Raw genomic sequence first — 21,504 nt, forward strand, 5'->3', positions numbered from 1 at the left:
ATCTCGGCAATCTCTCTCGGATCCCTCCTCGGCTCTCTCCTCGATAATTTCTCTCGGGTTCATCTCGGCCAGATCTTGGTTCTCTTATCTCGGTCTCTCTTGCTACTATATCTCATTTGTTCGGCTGATACTAAGGAATCGCATCTACTTGGGTCAATCACTAGCACCAAACTGAAAGGCTCAAACTACCTTCAATGGTCTCGAGCCATAGAGGTGTTCTCACGGGCTTGAGGAAAACTGTCATATTTTAAATCAACCAAACCCACCAGTGATGAAAAGATTATTGAGGCTTGGGAGAAAGAAGATGCTCTGATTATGACTTGGTTATGGAATAGCTTGGAGCCTGAGATTTTCAACGTGTCATTCCTAGAATCTTCCAAAGATATCTGGGAAATCTCAGGGACATGTATTCTTCAGAGAAAAATATTTCTCGTATTTATCAATTGTACCAGGATATCTTTAATCTCCAGCAGGGAGATTGTTCTGTTGAAGATTATTACTCAGAATTGAAGGGCGTGTGGGAAGGATTGAATGTCTACCAATCATTGACTACAAACATAGAACAACAAAAACTTATCAAAAAAAAAAAACATAGAACAACAAAAACAGCACAGGGAGGAGTTTCGGGTGGCAAAATTTTTATCTGGACTTAAACCCGAACTAGCTTCGATCAGTTCACAGATTTTGTCTGGCAAGGAGATACCCATGGCAAGTGAGACTTTTGCTCGAGCTCGAAGAGCATCTATTCATGCCACTGTGATTGAGAAGGACATCCACTCTGCTCTTGTTGTTCCTGTTGAGCGACATGATACTTTCGGTGGAGGACGAGGGGGCAGAGGTCCTTCCAACCCAGGCCGTGGTACTAGTGGCGGCAGAGGGGGTCGCGACAGCAAGAAGTGTACTCATTGTGGCCGAAACAATCACTATGTTAACTGGCTCTTCATGGCAAGCCAGCTTGGGCTAATCAAGCTTTGGTTTCGGAGGAGATTACTCCCACTCCTGTGAAAGAACAAGTCGTTTTCTCCAAAGCTGAATATGATTCTCTGGTAAAGCGTGAGCGTGCAAATCAACCCTCCTCCACCGCTACTATCGTTACTTTAGGTAATATGTGTCTCCATGCTTCCTCTTCTACTCCTTGGATCATTGATTCAGGGGCATCCGATCACATGATAGGTAATCCATCTCTTTTTTCTGATATTTCTCATGTTTTCTCACCATAGGTTGTTACTATAGCGAATGGTGCCAAATCACCTGTTCATGGAATGGGTACCTTCCGCACTTTGGGTCTCACTTTTTCATCAGTTTTATATATCCCTCAAGTTTCATTCAATTTATTGCCAGTTTGCAAAATCATATCAGATTTAAATTGCTCAATGCTTTTTCTCCTTCCCGTTGTGTCTTTCAAGATCTCAAAACGAAGAAGACGATTGGTGGGGGGGTTTGAGAAGGATGGTCTTTACTAATTCCAACCAACTACTGCCCGATAGCTCTACATTCCACTTCCTCTTAAGCTTACCAGTGGCATTGCCGCCTTGGACAGCCCTCTTCAAATAATCTTCGAGCCTTGGTTCCTTCTTTAGTTGATTTTGCTAAGTTTAATTGCACTACTTGCAAACATAGTAAACATCGTTGGGCTATTTTTAAGTCTCGTTTTGATAAACAAAGTTTAAAACCTTTTGAGTTAGTACATTCAGATGTTTAGGGACCAGCTCGTACTACTGGTTTATTTGGTGCTCATTATTTTGTGTCATTTATTGATGATTATTCACGTTTAACTTGGGTTTATATTCTTAAAGATAGATCTCAAGTATTCTCTGTTTTTTAATACTTTTATGCTGAAATTCAAAACGAGTTTGATGCAAAATTACTTGTTCTTAGAATTGACAATGCCCTTGAAAATAAACTTAATGTTTTTCAAAAGTTTCTTGAGTCGAGGGGCATTATCCAGTAAACATCTTGTATTGACACCCCTTAACAAAATAGTGTTGTTGAATGGAATAATGGCCCACTCATAGCTATCGTTCGTGCCTTAATAATTCAAATGCATTTTCCAAAACATTTGGGCAGATGCAGTTTTTGTTACTGCTTATCTTTTAAACCGCATGCCTTCTAGGGTCCTTCAAGGAAAATTATCCTTCCAAATGATGTTTCCTGACAAAAACCCTTTTTCCATTCCTCCAAAGGTGTTTGGGTGTGTCTGTTTTGTTTATAATCTAAGCCCGGGACGGGACAAACTTAATCCTCGTGCTCACAAATGTATTTTTTTCAGGTTATTCTCGCACTCAAAAGGGATATAAATGTTACAGTCCAACTCTTCGTAAACAATTTATGTGTGCAGATGTAACTTTCTTTGAGGATGTTCCATATTAATTTTTTTTGATAAATAAATAATTCATTAAAAAAAAAGTGTTCAAACAGGGAACGCATCCTTAATAAACCACAAAAACTTGGGTACCCTAGGAAGCCAAAAACTCAATAATCTCCTCAGCAGAAGAGCAGAGTCTACCCAAACCCCAAAAACAAAGAGAGCTAATTACAGAAAATTTCAGAACAGTGATGGAAGATTCCTCTCCTTCAAAAGATCATCTATTTCGCTCCCTCCACAAACACCACCAAAGACACAAAGGCGCCATCCTCTAGAACCCTCGAGCCTGTGCTCACACCCAACCCCCTCTCCAGGTGTCCATCGGGCCTCTCGTAGATCTAGGCATGACTTAACAAACTCCAAATAAACCTAGCAAAAGGTTCCAACAATCAACCGCAATTGGACAATGCAAGAGAAGATGATCCACTGACTCGCCATTACACTTACACATGCAACACTAATTCACCGTGATAAGCTTTCTCCTTCTTAAATTATCCAATGTCAAAATTTTATTATTCCCAGGATGTTCCTTATTATTTCCAGGAAGGCAGTCCTTTGGAGGACTTTATTCTTCAAGAGTCTGTTCTTCCAACTCCAGTTTTTGATTCTGTCATCCCACCAACTCTTTTTGTCTATGCTCGTCGCCGGAAAAGAGTAGTTAATCATATTCTAATGACTGAAGTAGTAAACCCTGCCTTGCAACTTCCACTAGTCGCTTTAACGCTTGCAGATTCTTTCATCTCTCCTGACTCTGATCTTCATCAACCTATTGCTGTTCCGAAAGGTAAACGGTCTTGTACCAATCACCCTATCTCCAATTTTGTATCATATAATAAATTATCCTTCTCCTCTAAAACTTTTTCTTTGTCATTATCCTTTATTGCTCTTCTTAAGTCTTACAGGGAGGCACTTTCTCATCCATGGTGGAGGAAAGCTATGGAAGAAGAAATAAACTTTTTCAAATTGAATCATACTTAGTTACTTGTTCCTAAGCCTGCTGATAGTCAGCTCGTTGGTTGTCGTTGGGTTTTTATTGTTAAACAGAAGCCTAATGGTACTGTTGACCGTCTCAATGCTTGACTTGTTGCTAAAAGCTATACTTAGACTTATGGCCTTGATTATACTGAGACGTTTTCTCCTGTGGCCAAACTGAATTCTGTTCATGTGATAATCTCTCTTGCAACTAATCTTGACTGGCCACTTCATCAACTTGATATTAAAAATGCCTTTCTGCACAGTGACCTTACTGAGACAGTCTATATGACTCAACCACCTAGGTTTTAGTATAAGGGGGAGTGTGTGTCTCATCGCTAGATGTCTATCTATAGCCTCAAACAGTCCCCTCGTGCATGGTTTGATAAGTTCAGTAAAGCAGTGGTAGCTCATGGTATGACCAGAAGCCATGCTGAACACACTTTTTTTTTTTAAGAAAACGAAACGTGGTATTGTGATTCTTGTGGTGTATGTAGATGATATCGTTATCACCGGCAGTGACAAAGATGGGATACAAGTTTTAATCCATCACTTGAGTTCTAGCTTCCTTACTAAGGATTTGGGCAAACTTTGGTATTTTTTAGGAATTGAGGTGTCTCGGTCGAAGCAAGGCATTAGTCTTTCTCAGAGGAAGTATACTCTTGATCTCTTACAGGATACTAGATGTCTTGGTTCGAAACCTGTAGCTACTCCCATAGAGACTAATGTAAAACTTAAAGTAGATGATGGTGACCCACTTCATGATCTAGAAATGTATCGGAGACTTGTAGGTAAACTTATTGACCTCACAATCACTAGTCCAAACATCTCCTATGCAGTCAGTGTTGTGAGCTAGTTCATGACTAGACCTCGGGTACCTCACATGGAGGCAGTTGTACGCAACTTGAAGTATCTCAAGGGTGCTCTGGGACGTGGTCTGCTTTATCGATCTTCTGGACATCTTCGGATTGAGGGATACACAGATGCAGGTTGGGCGGTTCTCCTTCTGATTGACGGTCCACCACTGGTTACTGCACCTTCATTGGAGGAAATCTAGTAACTTGCAGGAGTAAGAAACAGTCAGTTGTGGCTCGTTCTAGTGCTGAAGCAAAGTATCGTGCCATGGCACACACTGCCTGTGAACTTACTTGGTAGAAAACTCTTTTACAAGAACTTGGGATTTCAGCCCAGTACTCAATTCCTCTCGATTGTGACAATCAGACATCTATTCATATTACTAGCAATCCAGTCTACCATGAGAGGACCAAACACATTGAAGTAGATTGCCATTTTATTCGATCTAAAGTTGACTCGAATGAGATTGTTACACCTTTTGTTCCTTCTGGTAGACAGTTGGCAGACATCTTCACTAAGGCGCTTCACAAGAACTCTATTGATTCCATATGTAGCAAGCTAGGAGTTATTGACATTTACTATTTAGCTTGAGTTGTCACGTTGTACAGTATTGTATGAGTTGTCACATTGTACAGTATTGTATGAGTTGTCACACGTCTACAGTTAGTATTGTATGAGTTGTCACCTATCCCTCATTACCATATATAGAATTACCATGTATAGGGTTTACTTGTTCTCCACTCACCTACTCCCGTAGCTCCTCCTATATAAATATCATTGTATTATTGTATTACTCACTCAATAAGATATACGTTTTCATATATTCTCTCTCTGGCAGCAAGTACTTAATCGTCACATTGAGTGAGATCAAGATCCACGTATTAAGGTGGAAATTCCAACTTTTACTAGGGAAGAGCGGCCATAGGAAGTTTTGGACTGGTTAAATGAAGTCAAAAGGATTTTTGAGCACCATGATCTTCCTGATAATAAGAAGAAGGTGAAATTGGTAGCTATTAAGATGAAGGGATATGCATCATCTTGGTGGCAGCAAGTTCAATTAACCAATTCAACTAAAAAAAATAAAAATAAAAAGTTTAATTAACCAGAATTCAATTAGGAAAGGAGCCTGTTCAAACCTGGACAAAATGCAAAGAATGATCCGGAGCCAATTCCTTTCCTTCCATTAAACTATGAAGGAATTCTATTTCAACGTTACCAGCCCCTTTATCAAGGAGCTCGCTAAGTTTGGGAACACACAAATGAGTTCTATTAGATGAGAACTCGAGTACGGTTGGCTGAGACAGAAATATAGGTCATCCATCGTTATTTGATGGGATTAAGGCCAGGTATAAGAAACCATGTGGAGTTACAGCTTTGTTGGACCTTAGCAAGTGTTGTCCAATTGGCAACAAAATCAGTCCTAAGTTATAGTATAATTTGAGATATTATCAAATTTTAAACAAATTTTCAGGCCTTTTTCTAGATTTCCCTTTTTTGGAGGCATGGGAGTGGAGTTTCACTACCATCTAGTACTTTGGGAGAAGGTAGGCCTTTTCAGCTTGGAGGGTGGTGCCTTTCAATATGGCTCTCCATGGCTAGTGGCTGTGGAGATTTGAGGATGAGCACCACAGATTATGGAGGAATTTCGTGCGGCTTTGGGAGGAAAAAGGCGGTTGTGCTCTCATGCAGTTAGTTCAGTAGGAGGTGTTGGTGTTTGGAAATTCATCCAGAAGGGTTGGAACGAATTTTCTAAACACATTAGATTTAGGGTTCGAGATGGCAGGAGTACCCGTTTTTGGGAGGATCTTTGTTGTGGACACCGTTCTTTGGCTTGTTCTTTTCCCAGGCTTTTTAGGATCGCTGCTGATAGACAAGCCTTAGTTGCCGACTGTTATCATCTTGATAATGGGAGGATTACTTGGAATGTGCGTTTTGTGCGTCATTTTCAGGAATTGGATGTTGTCTCTGCTTTTATGGAGCTTTTATATAGGCAGGAGTTGGATGGTAGAGGGTCGGATTCTCTCATTTGGGTGCCTTCTCCCCAGGGAAGATTTGATGTCGCTCTCTGTTTTGTTGTCTTTCTGGATTTTCAGGGGTCGATTTTCCCTAGAAGGTGGTTTGGCGCTTGAAGGCCCGTCTCAAAGTGGCCTTTTTTTACTGTTTAATTGGTGCTGCATGTGTAAAAGGGATTGGGAGTCATCACCATCTTTTGCATTGCCTTGTGGCTCACGACTGTTGGTGCCTTATTTTTGGCTTGTTTGGTGTTCAGAGGGTTATGCCTAGGTCTACGAGAGGATTGATCGATGCTTGGAGAGGATGCCTTGTGGGGCCCCTTGCCCGTGATTTCTGAAGGGCGGCACCCTTTTCTGTTTGGTGGTGCATTCGGAAGAAGTGGAATAGAACATGATTTGTAGGAGTGGAATCTTCCTTTGGGGCCGTAAAATTTTTTATTGTTAGCTCTCTTTTTTGTTGGTTGTGGGGAGAAATTGTAAATCTAAAGAGGAGATTGTTGATTTTTTGTTAGTTCCTTGAGCTCTTAGTCCTTTTGGCTTCGGCCTTTGTGTAGTTTTTGGGATGCGTTCCCCTTTTGAATGCTTTCTTATACATTTTTACTTTAAAAACCAAAAAAAAAAAAAAAAAAAAAAAAAAAAATGGCTTTTTTATTTGTTTGCTTGTCTGTTTCAAACTAAAGCTAACAGGAATATATGGTTAACCCATGCTTGAATTGATCTGCAACATTATGCTGCTGAGGTTAGAAGCACCTCCCCCACCTTTTGGTCAAGCTTGAGTACTGTCCTTGGTTTTTTAATCCGAGCCTCACCACTTGGGATACCATGTTTGATTCAGTTCATTTGCACCTCTAGCGTTATAATGCCCATTATAGTTCTTTCTTTTACAGTTCTATCTGAAACAGATGCCTGTACAAAAGAGTTGGAAGCGTTCCCCCCCAAATGATCTGCCAATTTGAGTTTTACATCTAGGTTCAGCAGGTAGATCTGTATGTTTCATGTGGAGTCAGCTACCAAAGAAATGTTTTCTCTGAATAATTGTTAAGTGTTCGAGAATATGATTATAGGAGTGATTAAAGCCCCTAAATCACTCGACAGAATATTGATATGAGTGAACCATGGGAGTGATTTTAGGGATCTTTCCTATATCATATTTATCACATGTTTGTATTCTTTCACCTATAAAGGTGATCATTGTATACAAAAATTAAGAGAGATTATAATAAAAGTGATGGAGCCTTTTGGGCTTTGTGTTCCGTGGATGTACGTTGTAGTGGCCAAACCATGTTATAACCTAGTTTTCTTTGTCTGTGTGTTCTTCATGCTTAATTTTTCTCTTCAATTATCTTTCAACATTAAGGAACACGGATTTTCTTTCCTGACTTTGGTAATTCTACCCATGCAGGTATCCTTACTAGAAGAACAGATAAAACCTAGGACGGACCTTCCACCTCTGCTTGTACATCCTCGTGAACGACGGTCTGAAAAGCTCCATTATATTGGTGTCTCTTTTGGGCTTACCCTTGACCTTTTTCGCTTTTGGAGAAGACAAAAGTTTGCTCCCTTCTACATTGGCCAGCTTCCAGTTAAGATCATTATTTTATTTATTTATTTTACAATGTTCTTGGTGCATTAATTTGCATTGAAACGTATTGGTAACCACCATCTGCTCTAAAAGATTAAGCTATTAGAGAGGGTGTAACTTAATATTTAAATCCTTTAACATGCCCCCTCACGTGTGGCCTTCTTTTGGTCCAACACGTGTTTCAATTTTAATTATCAGGGTGACTGTAAGGTTTGAACACAGACCTTGCCTGCTCTGATACCATGCTAAGGACCATCTATTCTAAAAGCATAAGCTATTAGAGAGGGTGTAACTTTAATATTTAAATCCTTTAACATGTATATTCATGGATCAGAGTACTGTGACCGGGGAGCATACCTGTATGGTCCTAAAACCATTAAACACTGATGATATTGAAGCTAGTGGATCGGATGAATGGGGTTTCTTCAGTCCCTATTACAAAGGTGGGTCCATTGTTTTAAGTTCAATGTTTTACTGCATTTTTTTGTTTCCAGATATCTCTAGTTCATAGATTGATATTCAGTAGTCCATCTTCAGACTTCAAACAAAAGTTTATAGGACTATTGGATAGAGGCTTCCGCAAGATGGAATCCAAGCTTGCTATAAGGTTAGAATTTTAAATTTCAGCTTCTTTTAGTAATGTTCTTATTCTTCAGAATATTCATGCTATCCATAATCTTTTAGCGTCTTGGATCCGAAGATCAACTTCATGGAGCATGAGTCTGCATCATTCGCCTCAAATGAATTTTTGAAGTCACTTGATGGGATCTTATCACCATATGATATGGAGCGACTGGAATTATACACAAACAATCTTGCCGATTATCGTTCGGTAAGGTCTCCATGCGATAGTTAGAATAGCTTCTGTTATGTATTTATTTTGATCTTTTCTATTATGGATATGAAATAGAAATGACATTTTGCAAGTTTATAGTACCTAGTAAATGTTGTTGCACAAAATATAGTTTAAAAATGGCCTCAAGTCTACAAAGCCAAGGTCCTGAACTTAACTATTTGGGTTTGGCTACGGATGTTTGGCACTAGCTGACTTGTCGGTCCCCTATCATCTCCCCTCATTTTATTTATTTATTTGTACTTGAGCAAACAGAAGAGGTAAAAAAATTGCGTGGAGAGATCTCATGAGGTGTCCAGCAGGCCATGAAATGGAGTGGGTTTGACCCAATATTTGATTGTATCCAAGGTCTTTTTTTTTCTGGATTTTGATCTAAATTTTAAATGTTGATTTTATTACCTGAACCAGGCATGGGTGGATCTCATTCAGATCATTAATATCAACACCTGTTTTAAAGTCGAACGATACCCTTAATAAAATAGCAATTTTTATGGTGTATTTGGGAAACTTATAGTTAGATCTCCTCGTAAATTAATGTGACTTTCCAAAACCAAATAATCTATCTTCAGGCAACTCAAGAGTTTGCTTCCAGATTTCTAGGGAACAAAGAGAATTCAGATTGAATATGGTGCTTGTGTGTGTGTGTTTGAGAGAGAATAGTGGTTGGGTGAGTGGAAGAACTAGAGAAAGATATGTTCCAATTTCTAGAGAGAAAGAGAGAGAAGACCAGAGGGTATATAGGGATTTTTCTCATACAGACATTGGGAAATGGAAGAGAGAGGTAAGATGGAGAATGTAGAAGAATAAAGTTTTGGGGCACTCAACAATGATGACTCTGAAAGTCTTCCATGGCAATTTTATTTTTTGATAAGTAAAGAAATATTAGAAAGCGTTCAAAAGGGGAACGCATCCCAAAAGCTATACAGGGGCCAAAGCTAAGAAAGAGGTCTTAAGGACCCAAAGAACCCAAAAAAGCAACGATTCCTTCTATAGATATACAATTTCTCCCCATCACCCAACTAAAAAGAGAACAAATAATAAAATATTCCAAGGCCGCAATGGAAGATTCTTTTCCTTCAAAATATTCCAGTGCTGCATCCTCCCCACACATCAATCAATTCCCTCGCAGATCAAGGTATGACCAATTGGACGCCGAACAAACCAAAAATAAGGCTCCAATAGTCGTGAGCCACGGGGCAATGCAGAAAAAGGTGATCCATGGACTCTCCATCATCTTTACGCAAACAACACCAATTAAAAGTAATATGTCTTCTCTTTCTAAGATTGTCTATGGTCAATATCTTCCCCTAAACTGCCGTCCACACAAAAAAATGCCACTCTGAGAGCATTCTTAGATCGCCACACCATCTTCCACGGGAAGATAGAACCAAGTCCTGGAGAGACAGAGGAATAGAGAATGGACCTCGAACCTCCCCTGAGGAGAGGGCACCCAAAATAAGGAATCAGAGCCTCTACCACCACCTTCTGCCTATACAAGAGATCTAGCAAGCTTGAAACATCGTCCACCTTTCAGTCCTGAAACGATTGCCGAAAATGCAGGTCCCACGAAAACCTACCGCTATCAAGCCGATAACAGTTGGCCACCAGGGCATGTCTATCGACAACAATCCTAGAAAGTTTGGGAAACAAACAAGACAACGGGTGATCCCCGTACCATAAATCCTCCCAGAACTGAATGTCCCTGCCCTCCGAACTCTGAATCTATTGTGCTTAGAAAAGTCATCACAACCCTTCCGAATAGATTTTCACACTCCAACACCAACAGCAAATGTAACCGGGCGAGAGGGCCACCCTTCTGTCTCCTCCCCAAAGTGACAAGCGATCACCCTCCTCCACATGCGATGTCATTCGTAACCACGTGCTCTAATTGATGTAGAATAGCTCGCTCACAAGTATTTGAGCATACATGATCATCGCAAATTAGGGAGGCTGAAAAGGTAAGGAGAATAGAAGAAAAAATAAATAAATAAGGAAAAGTCAAAAGGAAGATTGACAACATCGTGATTGGTGTAGTTGCCAACAATAGATAGCTTGATTGAAGATTGCAAGATCTAAGGAGGATTGTGCTCCATCAAATCTCAGCAAATATCCTTTTTTGAATTTCCCCATTAGTATTATTTCACGGATGCTTTATTTTATTTTTATGTTTGACTTGCCTATATAAAGGCAGGAGATGTAAGTTTGCAAGCAGACAATTATCAATATAATTTCAGTTTTCTCTCTTGTGAGTGTGTTCTTTGTGAATTCAAGGGTTTAACCCTGTTCTTTATCGTTTCCGCTTCGTCATTTGGTATCAGAGCAAGGTTCCGAATGCAAGATTCGCCTTTGTTTTGATGGCCGCTTCTCGATATGGAAGCAATCCCTCCAGCGACGGTGATCGGGATGGAGTAGCTCTTTTGTGGGCTAGGTTTACTGAGTTCCAGACCAACTTTAATCGAACCTTACAACGGGCGAGATTGGCGAGATTGACAACGGTAAAACCGTAGAACTTAACCGTGAGAACAACGGGCTACCCAACGATGCTGATCATGAACATCTTGCTGGTAATCACAACCCAAACCCACTGATTAGGCAACCGGCTATAAGGAAAATGTCCGTTTTGGTAACAACCGAGCCGTACAGGTATTTGGAGATAATCGAGGTCGATGGGAAATTGATAATTCCAACGATTCTTGTATGAAGATTGACCTACCCACTTTTCAAGGTCATCTTCGTATTGAAGAATTCTTGGATTGGATTAGTGAAGTTGAACGTTTCTTTGACTATATGAAAATCTAGGAGGAGAAGCAAGTCAAACTAGTGGCGTATAAAATTGAAGGGCAGCGCATCAGCATGGTGGGATCAAGTGCGAACTACCCGTGCACGCGACGATAAAGATCCAGTACGTACATGGGTCAAAAGGAGGAAGTTGATGAAAGTCCGATTTTTATCCCCTAATTACGAGCAAGTCCTTTATCAGAAATATCAGTCTTGCACGCAGGGAAGTAGAACCGTTGATGAACATGCTAAAAGAGTTCTATCGGTTGTCATCCCGTAACAACATGCTAGAACTTGAATTTAGCATGGTGGCCCGTTTTAAAAGCAGGCTACGGTGAGATATTGAAGGGAAAGTGGCGCTGTAACCGCTATTCAAACTGTCTGAGATTGTTACGGCGGCAGAGAGAGCATAATTGTTACTAGAGAAGTCGAAGAATCGGTCCCATGGTTCATATAATACCTGCGCACGCAAGGGTAAAGATCCGGTACGTACATGGGCCAAAATGAAGAAGTTGATGAAAGTCCAATTTTTATCCCCTGATTACGAGCAAGTCCTTTATCAGAAATATCAGTCTTGCACGCAGGGAAGTATTACGATTGCTGAATATGTTGAAGAGTTCTATCGGTTGCCATGCCGTAACAACATGGTAGAACTCAAATTTAGCATGGTGGCCCGTTTTAAAGGTAGGTTACGGTGGGATATTGAAGAGAAAGTGGCACTGTAATCGCTATTCAAACTGTCTGAGATTGTCATGGCAGCAGAGAGAGCATAATTGTTGCTAGAGAAGTAGAAGAATCGGTCCCATGTTTCATATAATACCCTACGTCCTACACATGACACGGGTAGAAATCAATTACAGACTGTAGTAACCCCTATTCCGACAACATGGTAAGGCATTGGAGATGGTTCATCAAAGGCCAAACCCGTAGCACCCACAAGACTTGCTGGAAGGGGAGCCCTTGCCATGAGAGAAAATCCCTATACACGCCCAAGTCTTGGGCAAGTGTTTAAGATATGGAGAATCTGGCCATAAATTCAACAATTGCCCTAAGCGATCGACAGTAAATTTGGTCGAGCATGGGAAATACGAGGGTGAGGAAGGTGAGTTCCTTACCTTTGAAGAAGAAGAGGTGATTGAAGGAGACAATGGCGAGTTGTTGTCCCACTCTTTAGTCGTGAGGAGGTTGATGTTCACGCCAAAGAAGGAGGAGCACAAGCAGCGTCATAATGTGTTCCGTACACGTTGCACTATTAACCATAAGGTATGTGACATTATTATTGATAGCGGCAGTTGTGAGAGCATTGTTTCCTTAACAATGGTTCGAAAATTTGGGCTTTAAACAGAGAAATATCTCCATCCATACAAAATTGGATGGATCAAGAAAGGCTCAAAAACGCGAGTAACTAAAACTCACACCGTTCCATTCTCAACTGGGAAAACATATGCAGAGGAGGTGCGTTGTGATATAGTCGACATGGATGCATGCGATATGATCTTGGGAAGACCATGGCAATTTGATGTCGATGCCACTCACTGTGGTATAGATAATGTGTACATGCTATACACGAAAGGTCATAAGATTGTTTTGGGTCCGTTGAAAGAAGTCGAATTTCCCAAAGGAAATTCAGTTATGTTGATCAATATCGAGGAATTTTTGGGCGAAGTAACAACCACCCCTGAAATCTTTGCTGTTATGTGCAAGGGGGAAGTGGTTGAACAACCTCCTTTTACAGTACCAGCAATAGTGCAGCCATTACTGCAGGAGTTTAGTGAGTTGGTGCTGGAAGACTTGCCTGATAGTCTCCCTCCCATGAGGGACATTCATCACCACATTGACTTGGTAACCGGGGCGAGCTTGCCAAATCTACCACATTACTGGATGAGTCCTAATGAGAATCAGATCTTATAAATAGCAAGTGGAAGAGTTACTACAAAAAGGGTTGATTCGGGAGAGCATGAGCCTATGTGCTGTTCCAGCCTTGCTACTGCCGAAGAAAGATGGCAGCTGGAGAATGTGTGTTGATAGTCGCGTAATTAACAGAATCATTGTCAAGTACATATTTCCCATTCCACAGTTGGATGGTATGCTGGATATGTTGGCGGGATCGAAAGTCTTCACCAAAGTGGACCTCAAGAGTGAATACCATCAAATCAGAATCCGCCCTGGGGATGAGTGGAAAATGGCGTTCAAGACAGAGGAAGGATTGTACGAGTGGTTAGTCATGGCATTCGGATTATCCAACGCACAAAGTACTTTCATGCGGTTGATGAATCAGTTACTCAAACCATTTATTGGTCGATTGGTAGTTGTTTATTTCGACGATATTCTAGTTTATAGTCAAATAGAGACAGAACACCTTTTGCTCTTGAACGAGGTATTAACAGCTTTGCAGAAGAATAAGCTGTTCATTAATCTAAAGAAGTGTAGCTTTGTGACCCCAAGCCTAGTATTCCTTGGCTATGTGGTTTGTAGTGATGGCATTCGGGTAGATGAGGAGAAGGTGAGGGCCATTTGGGGGTGGCCTACGTCGAAGAATGTGGGAGAAGTACGTAGTTTCCATGGCTTAGTCACGTTTTACCGAAGGTTCATTAAGAGCTTCAGTATTATTGTGGCTCCCATCACAGAATGCATGAAGAAAGGAGAATTCCAATGGGGAGAGGAAGTTGAGATGAGTTTTGTCTTAATCAAGGAAAAACTGTCAGCAGCCCAACCTTAGTCCTTCTAGATTTTGAGAAGCTATTCCAAGTGGATTGTGATGCCTTAATAATGGGAATCGGAGCAGTTATATCACAAGAAGGAAGAAGCTTAGTGAAACACGCAAGAAGTGGACTACCTATGAGTTGGAATTCTATGAGGTGATGCAAGCTTTGCATACGTGGGAGCATTATCTTATTCGTTAAGAGTCCGTGCTGTTTACAGATCACCAGGCACTGAAATCCATTAACAATCAAAACAGTGTTAATCGGATGCACGTGCATGGGCGACTTATATCCAGCTATTCACCTTCTCGTTAAAACACAAGTCAAGCCAACAGAACAAAGTTGCAGATGCATTAAGTCGGAGAGCAGCTTTTTTAGTGACTATGCGGGCTGAAATCATAAGGTTCAAGTGCCTGAAGGAGTTATACGAGGCCAACGAAAATTTTGGCCAAACTTGGGTAGTGTGTAAAACGAGCCAATCCTTGAAAGGGTTGCACATGCACGAAGGATTTCTCTTTAATGGCAATCAGTTTGTATTCCATGGGGTTCTTTACGGGAGCAAGTGGTTCGTGAATTGCATGGAGGAGGATTAGGACATTTAGGGTGTGATAAGACGTGAGAGCTGGTAAAAGAACGATATTATTGGCCGCAACTCAAGCGTGATGTGGAGAACCATGTGCGGCGGTGCTCAATCTGCCGAACTAATAAAGGCCAATCTTAGAATACTGGCATTTAGACACCGCTGCATATTCCAGATGCTCCATGGGAGGATATATCCATGGATTTTGTTCTAGGGTTGCCAAGGACACAGCGAGGAGCATACTTTGTTTTTGTGGTGGTCGATCGATTTTCCAAGATGTCCCATTTTATTGCATGCAAGAAGACGAACGACGCAGTCCAAATGGCCAATCTGTTCTTTAAGGAGGTGGTTCGTTTACATGATATGCCACAGTCCATTACTTCAGATCGTGACACCAAGTTCTTGTCTCACCTTTGGCGGACTTCATGGAAGAGATTCGATACCTCTCTTAATTTCAGTAGCACTAGTCACCCTCAGACTGATAACCAAACGGAGTTGGTGAATAGGGACCCTGGGAGATCTAATTTGCTGTGTTTGAGAAGAGAAACCAAAACAGTGAGATCTTGCTCTTGCCTAGGCCGAATTTGCTTACCATTGCATGGTTAATCGGTCCTTTGGCAAATCCTTGTTTGCGGTTGTGTATTGTTGTCCTCCATTGGTTGCTTTGGATTTGGTTTCCTTATCGAAGTTACCAGGGAAGAGTGTTGCTGCAGAGAAAATGGCTGAGCACATTAAGACATTCAGGAGAGTGTCATGAAACATCGAGAGGAAACTTACGCCAAACACAAGGCTGCAGCTGACGAGAGTATTTGAAGAAGGGGACCTGGTTATGGTGTATTTAAGAATAGAGAGGTTTCCAGTGGGAACATACAACAAGCTGAAGGCCAAGAAATATGGTCCGTACCAGATTCCAAAGAAAATCAATGACAATGCCTATGTGATTGGCTGACATACATGAATATTATCTGCCGGATTCAGGTAACTCGATGACGAGTTCTTTTTATGCAGGGGAGACTGATGTAGAACAGCTCGATCACAAGTAACTAAGCATACATGATCATCACAAATCAAGGAGGCTGAAAAGGTAAGGAGAATAGAAAGAAAATAAATAAATAAGGTAAAGTCAAAAGGAAGATTGGCGGTTGAGTTCACAATAAGCAACACCATGATTGGTGTAGTTGCCAACAATAGATAGCTTGATTGAAGATTGCAAGATTTAAGGAGGATAATGCTCCATCAAATCGCAGCAAATATCTTTTTTTGAATCTCCCCTTTAGTATAGCATGATTGAAGATTGCAAGATTTAAGAAGGATTGTACTCTATCAAATCTCAGCAAATATATATTTTTTTGAATTTCCCCTTTAGTATTATTTCACATTTCACAGATGCTTTATTTTATTTTTATGTTTGACTTGCCTATATAAAGGCAAGAGATGTAAGTTTGTAAGCAGACAATTATCAATATAATTTTAGTTTTCTCTCTTGTGAGTGTTATTTGTGAATTCAAGGGTTTAACCCTATTCTTTATCGTTTCTGTTACGTTACTAATCCTCTGAGCTATAGGCCCCACCCCGTCTCCATTGGATCTGTTCCCTGGAGTACCCTAAAAAAAAGGAACCTTTGCTCTCCCCAGCCATTTTGGGTTAAGAAGATGTGGAAGTGTTTCTTTCTATAAGAACGGTGCGTTCCAAGGTGTGAAGTAGGAGAGAAGGGATGTCATAATTGGGGTTTTGAATAAGACGACCTTTTTCATTTTTTCTTTTTCATATTGAAAAAGTAATAAGAATGAGCGGTGTTAAGCTTTTTATGTTCTTGTCGTCAAGTTATTTTTTTGCAAGGCCTCCCCTATAGTATCGTCACCGTAGTAGAGTTTAACCACCAAGTTCGGGATGGTTTGGTGTGGTTCCTCTACGCCTAGGACACCAGAATATCGAACTATGAACGAAGAAAGACATGAGAGAAAAGCATATTGGCTAGTGATTGTGAGACCCCAATTTTTGACTGGAGGGGACACCAAAGGCCTTTGCCCTTCCATCCCTTGGATAGATAAAGAGGGAGGGCAGAGCTTTTGGTTTTTCATTTTGTCAAAGAGTTGAACAACGGTTTTTTTGTGTTGTCAAAGAGTTGAACAATGAAAATAGATGGCGAGTGCCTGATCGAATTGATTAGGTCATGTAGGAACAAGGTTCAAGTACATCGGTCTATTAGGATGCCTCGGCTGCATACATCACTCAACTTCCACTTGACACCTATCGTAATGATAAACAGCTCGTCTTGTTGTGACCTTCTCTTGAATTCTCAAAACTTCTGTCGCTCCATCCTTGCAGGGGCAGAGTATCCGTCGCTGTCCCGACTGTGCTACTGGAGGCTCTACCAAAGTCGGAATAGGAGAGCACTCATCTTAGGGTGGGCTTACTACTTAGATGCTTTCAGTAGTTATACGCTTCGCACTTGGCTACCCAGCGTTTACCGTGGGCACAATGACTGGTATACCAAAGGTGCGTCCTTCTCGGTCCTCTTATACTAGGGAATCGGTCCTCTTAATGCTTTAACGCCCACACCGGAGATGGATCGAACTATCTCACAACGTTCTGAACCCAACTCACTTATCGCTTTAATGGGCGAACAGCCAAACCCTTGGAACATACTACAGCCCAGGTGGTGAAGAGTTGACATCGAGGTGCCAAACCTTCCCGTCGATGTGAGTTCTTGGGGAAGATTAGTCTGTTATCCCTAGAGTAACTTTTATCCCTTGAGCGATGACCTTTCCACTTGGCGCGCGCGCGAAAGGAGGCCTTCTTCGCCCTCCATCTAAGCTGCGCAGGAAAGGCCCAAAGCCAATCCCAGGGAACAGTAAAGCTTCATAGGGTCTTTCTGTCCAGGTGCAGGTAGTCAGCATCTTCACAGACATGTCTATTTCACCGAGCCTCTCTCCGAGACAGTGCCCAGATCGTTACGCCTTTCGTGCGGGTCGAACTTACCTGACAAGGAATTTCGATACCTTAGGACCGTTATAGTTACGGCCGCTGACACCGTGGTTCGTAGCCATGGCAATTTTATAGCTTTTTCTTTCTCTCCCTGTACTTCTGGACTCTATGTTGTTTGCCTTGTTTGCTTGAATTCTGATCTTATAAAAATACTTATATCTGTGCCTGTATATATATCTTTTGGTTACACATCTGCAAGAAACACTAATCAAATAGGATTCAAGTATGGATTTTAACATATAACATGGATCCGGACTCAGATAAACATGATCTGCTCCATTTCTTGCCCATCTGATTAACTTAATTAGTTAATAAAATCAACTTCAAATTTGGCCTCAAATTTTTTTTTTTGTATCCTTAACTTTTGGACTTACATTGTTTAGAGGACTTTTTTAGATAGATGACTGATATGAAGTAACTGATGAACAAGCATCTAAGGAGAAGTGTAGACAGAGACGGTTTTTATTAAAACGTAAAATTATATAGCTAGAATTTATAAAAGAAAATTTTTAAAAGACTCTTGTCCTATAAATTTGGTTTTAGAATTTGGTGCTCACCCTGTGACCTAGGATCTTAGATTCACACGCTGCTCACCTCTATGTTGTAATTGGGTAACACAATTACTAACAAGCATTGGGTTGCAAAATTTAGCCTTGTTTAGACCATTTTTTTGTTTCATTTTATTGATGATAATCTATTTTTGTAATTTCTCGTCGCGATAAAATGCTTTCTTTATATCAGTCAGGAGGAGTAAAACTCGATGGCCTTTTGGCAAATATAAGTTAAAGCAGGGAACAGAGCCAGGAAAAATTTTCGGGGGGCACATTGTAGTATTGTACACCATAACATAAATTTACAATATAATGTACATGCGTATAAGTCAATGTTTAGAGTGATATTTTTGGGATGAAATTAATTTACAGATATATAATATAAGGATTAAGGAAACAATTTAGGAGAAAAAAATAGGAAACATATATAGAATTCTATGAGGGAAGGAGAAAATTTAGGGGCGGGCACTTCCTATATTTTCATAAAAATATGTATATTATTATAAAATATATATATATATATAGAATATAAGAGAGGGAGAAAATCCAGGGGGCACGTGCCCCCCCGGCCCTTAACTCCCTCCGTCGCATAGTTAAAGCACACAATGTTGGTGGATTTCTTTTTCTAGTTTTGATAATAGAAAAGTATTTAATAAATTTCATCTTATTTCTTTTTTCGTGTACTTGTATGTCTAACTAGTTTTGCATTCTACAGATTCTGCACTTTGTATCGAACCTTTCATATCAATATTTCCTGGAGAAGCTTCCAGTTACACTCTCTTATGCCCAGGCCTCTGTTTTGCTCTGCATTGGCTTGCAGAAAAAAGAAGTCTCTGATATTGAGGTTGGTTCTTGACTTGTTCAACTACTGGTTCATTAATTTACACACCGGCTTATTTAAAGCAAAATTTGTAATTTTCTTTAACCATCCTGAGTAGAAGGCTGTGGCTGTGGTTTGCAAAACATTGTCATTACCGAGATGATCCTTGGGTTTCACCTAGGAGATTTTACTGGGAAATAATTTTGATTTTAGTGCAGTTGGGACTTTATGAATCACTTCATTCTTTTGGATGGTGTATGGTGATTACTAGGATGATTTTGCCTTCTTGGTGATCATGGCTTCTTACCAAACTGCATGAGTATTCTCTGTGCAGAAGGTTCTTGTCCTTGTCTGAGGTTCAAATGAAGATGCTTCTACCTCTAATATCTACTTTGATGGTTGTGGTAATCCTAGTTGATGGGCTGATATTTAGTGGTGATATTGTTGATTTTGTTATCTTTTCTTTGGTCAAAAGGCTTTGATCTTTGTGGACCTGCTGATGTCTAAATTTTACTGGGATATTTATGGTTAATCTGACACTTGAATGAAGATGTTCCTAGCTTTGATATGTACTGGTGGATGGGTTAATTTCCCATGATGGGTTAATGATGTTTTATTAATGTGTAGAAAACTTTATTAAGAAAGAAACTAGAGAAGCAAAACTGTGAAATAAATTTTATTGACTCATGTTCCTTTTATTGGTTTTTTTACAGCGAGAGATGAAGTTGGAAGGGCAGCAGATATTGTCGCTGTTCATCAAAGTTATGAAAAAGTTCTACAAGTATCTGTATGGTATTGCATCAAAGGAGATAGATTCAACCCTACCTCGACTGAAAGAAGTAAGTGGGGGAAGTAGAATATTTATTACAAGTTTAGATAATGCTGTCTTCTCCAGTTCAGTCCTCTTTTCTGTAGCTACATATTAGGCACTTTAGTTAGCAACATCCAGAGAAAACGAAATATTTATACGAGCATAGCATTAAATTTAGTAAAACTCGGTTGTTTATTGAAAAGTTTGAAGTGTCCAAGGCATTGCTTTTGAATATTACCATTATACTTGAATTGTTTTCCATTTTACACGTATGAACTTAGAGCTTTGTCTGCTTTTTTCTGCCATATCACAGTATAGCATGACGTTTTAAATTTATTTCGTTTAGAATGGTGTAGCAGCAGGTCTCAAAAATCCATTTCTTACCATTTTGCCCTCCTAAATTTGTGATTTACCATTTTAATATGCTTGTTTCTCAAAATTTGATCTGGTCTGTTCAGCCATCTCATCCTTCCAGATGCATCACGTCCATGTCTCAGTTGTTTTTACCTTCTTCACCTTCGACATTGAACTACTGATCGTAATATTTCTTTGGTTTCTCAATTTTTATCAGAATGTAATGGAACCTCACAGTATTTCTGTAGACGAAGATCTTAACGAAGCAGCAAAGCAAGTCAAGGTGTAGTGAACATTTTGCACATTTTTCTGATTCCTTATTATCCCTTTTTTAGTAGAGTTTCACTCACTCACTTGAGATCATATGTAGGATGATATGAAAGCCAAGATGGATGGTTTGTTGGATCCCGAGCTCCTCCAACAGTATGCAATCGTGGGCAGTGAAGTAGATTTTGAGAATGCTTTGCAAAATGGTGGGAAGGTACCCTCAGGTGGTCTCGTTAGTGTGAAATCCAATCGAACTAAGGTGGAAAAGCTTGGAAAACAGAAAGTTGGCCACCAGAGTGGAAACAAAAGACACAAGGAAGATAGTGGTGGTTCCAAGTCAAAGAAGAAGAGGAAACCTTGAAGCACTAGACGATGGATTCAACAATCATAGAATGCCACAACTAATTATACCGAGTTCTATACGGGAGTAAGGGATAAATTTTCTGTGGGAAATTAAATTATCATTGTAATATCATAATTTTTTTGTATCTCAAGAATTTGTGGTATGATAATTACTATCAATCAATTTAGAATATAGGGTGATGAACAATTTTGACATGGGCTTTATGCGTAAGCTCCATTTTGTGCTTTATGTTTTGGTTTCTCTAAGCTTTCTTCTTCTTTTTTTCCTTATTTTAAAGGTAATCAAAATTTTGTATACTAGGCAGGGGTACATTATCTTTTGGTTTACACAACTAATATTGAATTTCTGTTTCTGATTATGATTTATTTCCCTTTTCTTTCTTTCTTATTTGGGTAAAATCTCTCCTCGCTCTTGATCCGTTGAAGCTATATTCAATGCCCCAAATGTCTTCCATGAGCCACGCAGGTCAAGTTAGCTGAATTGGTTGAGTGGAGGATATGAACTAGACGGTGTATGCTAGAATAAATTTGCAGTCCGCCCAAATTTTTCGCCACTGCACTATTAAATCGGTAGAATTCAACATTTTTGCTCGAAGTGTTGTGTTGTCGAGAAAGTTGTTGCATGATGGTGGATCTAAAATTGCACATGAG

The 21,504-nt window shown here is 40.1% G+C and overlaps 1 protein-coding gene across 1 annotated transcript in view; it reads left to right on the plus strand.

Annotated features, from left to right (window-relative positions):
* Nucleotides 1-21,212, plus strand: part of LOC132267311 (RNA cytidine acetyltransferase 1-like) — a 70,513-nt gene extending 49,301 nt beyond the window's left edge. The window contains exons 19-26 of the mRNA XM_059768452.1: nt 7,607-7,786; nt 8,121-8,229; nt 8,324-8,393; nt 8,471-8,618; nt 18,954-19,082; nt 19,772-19,897; nt 20,441-20,506; nt 20,594-21,212. Coding sequence (XP_059624435.1) covers nt 7,607-7,786; nt 8,121-8,229; nt 8,324-8,393; nt 8,471-8,618; nt 18,954-19,082; nt 19,772-19,897; nt 20,441-20,506; nt 20,594-20,851 — 1,086 coding nt within the window. The 3' untranslated portion in view covers nt 20,852-21,212. The remainder of the gene's footprint in view (nt 1-7,606; nt 7,787-8,120; nt 8,230-8,323; nt 8,394-8,470; nt 8,619-18,953; nt 19,083-19,771; nt 19,898-20,440; nt 20,507-20,593) is intronic.
* The last annotated feature ends 292 nt before the right edge of the window (nt 21,213-21,504 follow it).

Source organism: Cornus florida, unplaced genomic scaffold, assembly GCF_030987335.1.
Source record: "Cornus florida cultivar Cherokee Brave unplaced genomic scaffold, ASM3098733v1 CherokeeBrave_3.0.0_Hap2_Chr07, whole genome shotgun sequence".
Classification (NCBI taxonomy): domain Eukaryota; kingdom Viridiplantae; phylum Streptophyta; class Magnoliopsida; order Cornales; family Cornaceae; genus Cornus; species Cornus florida.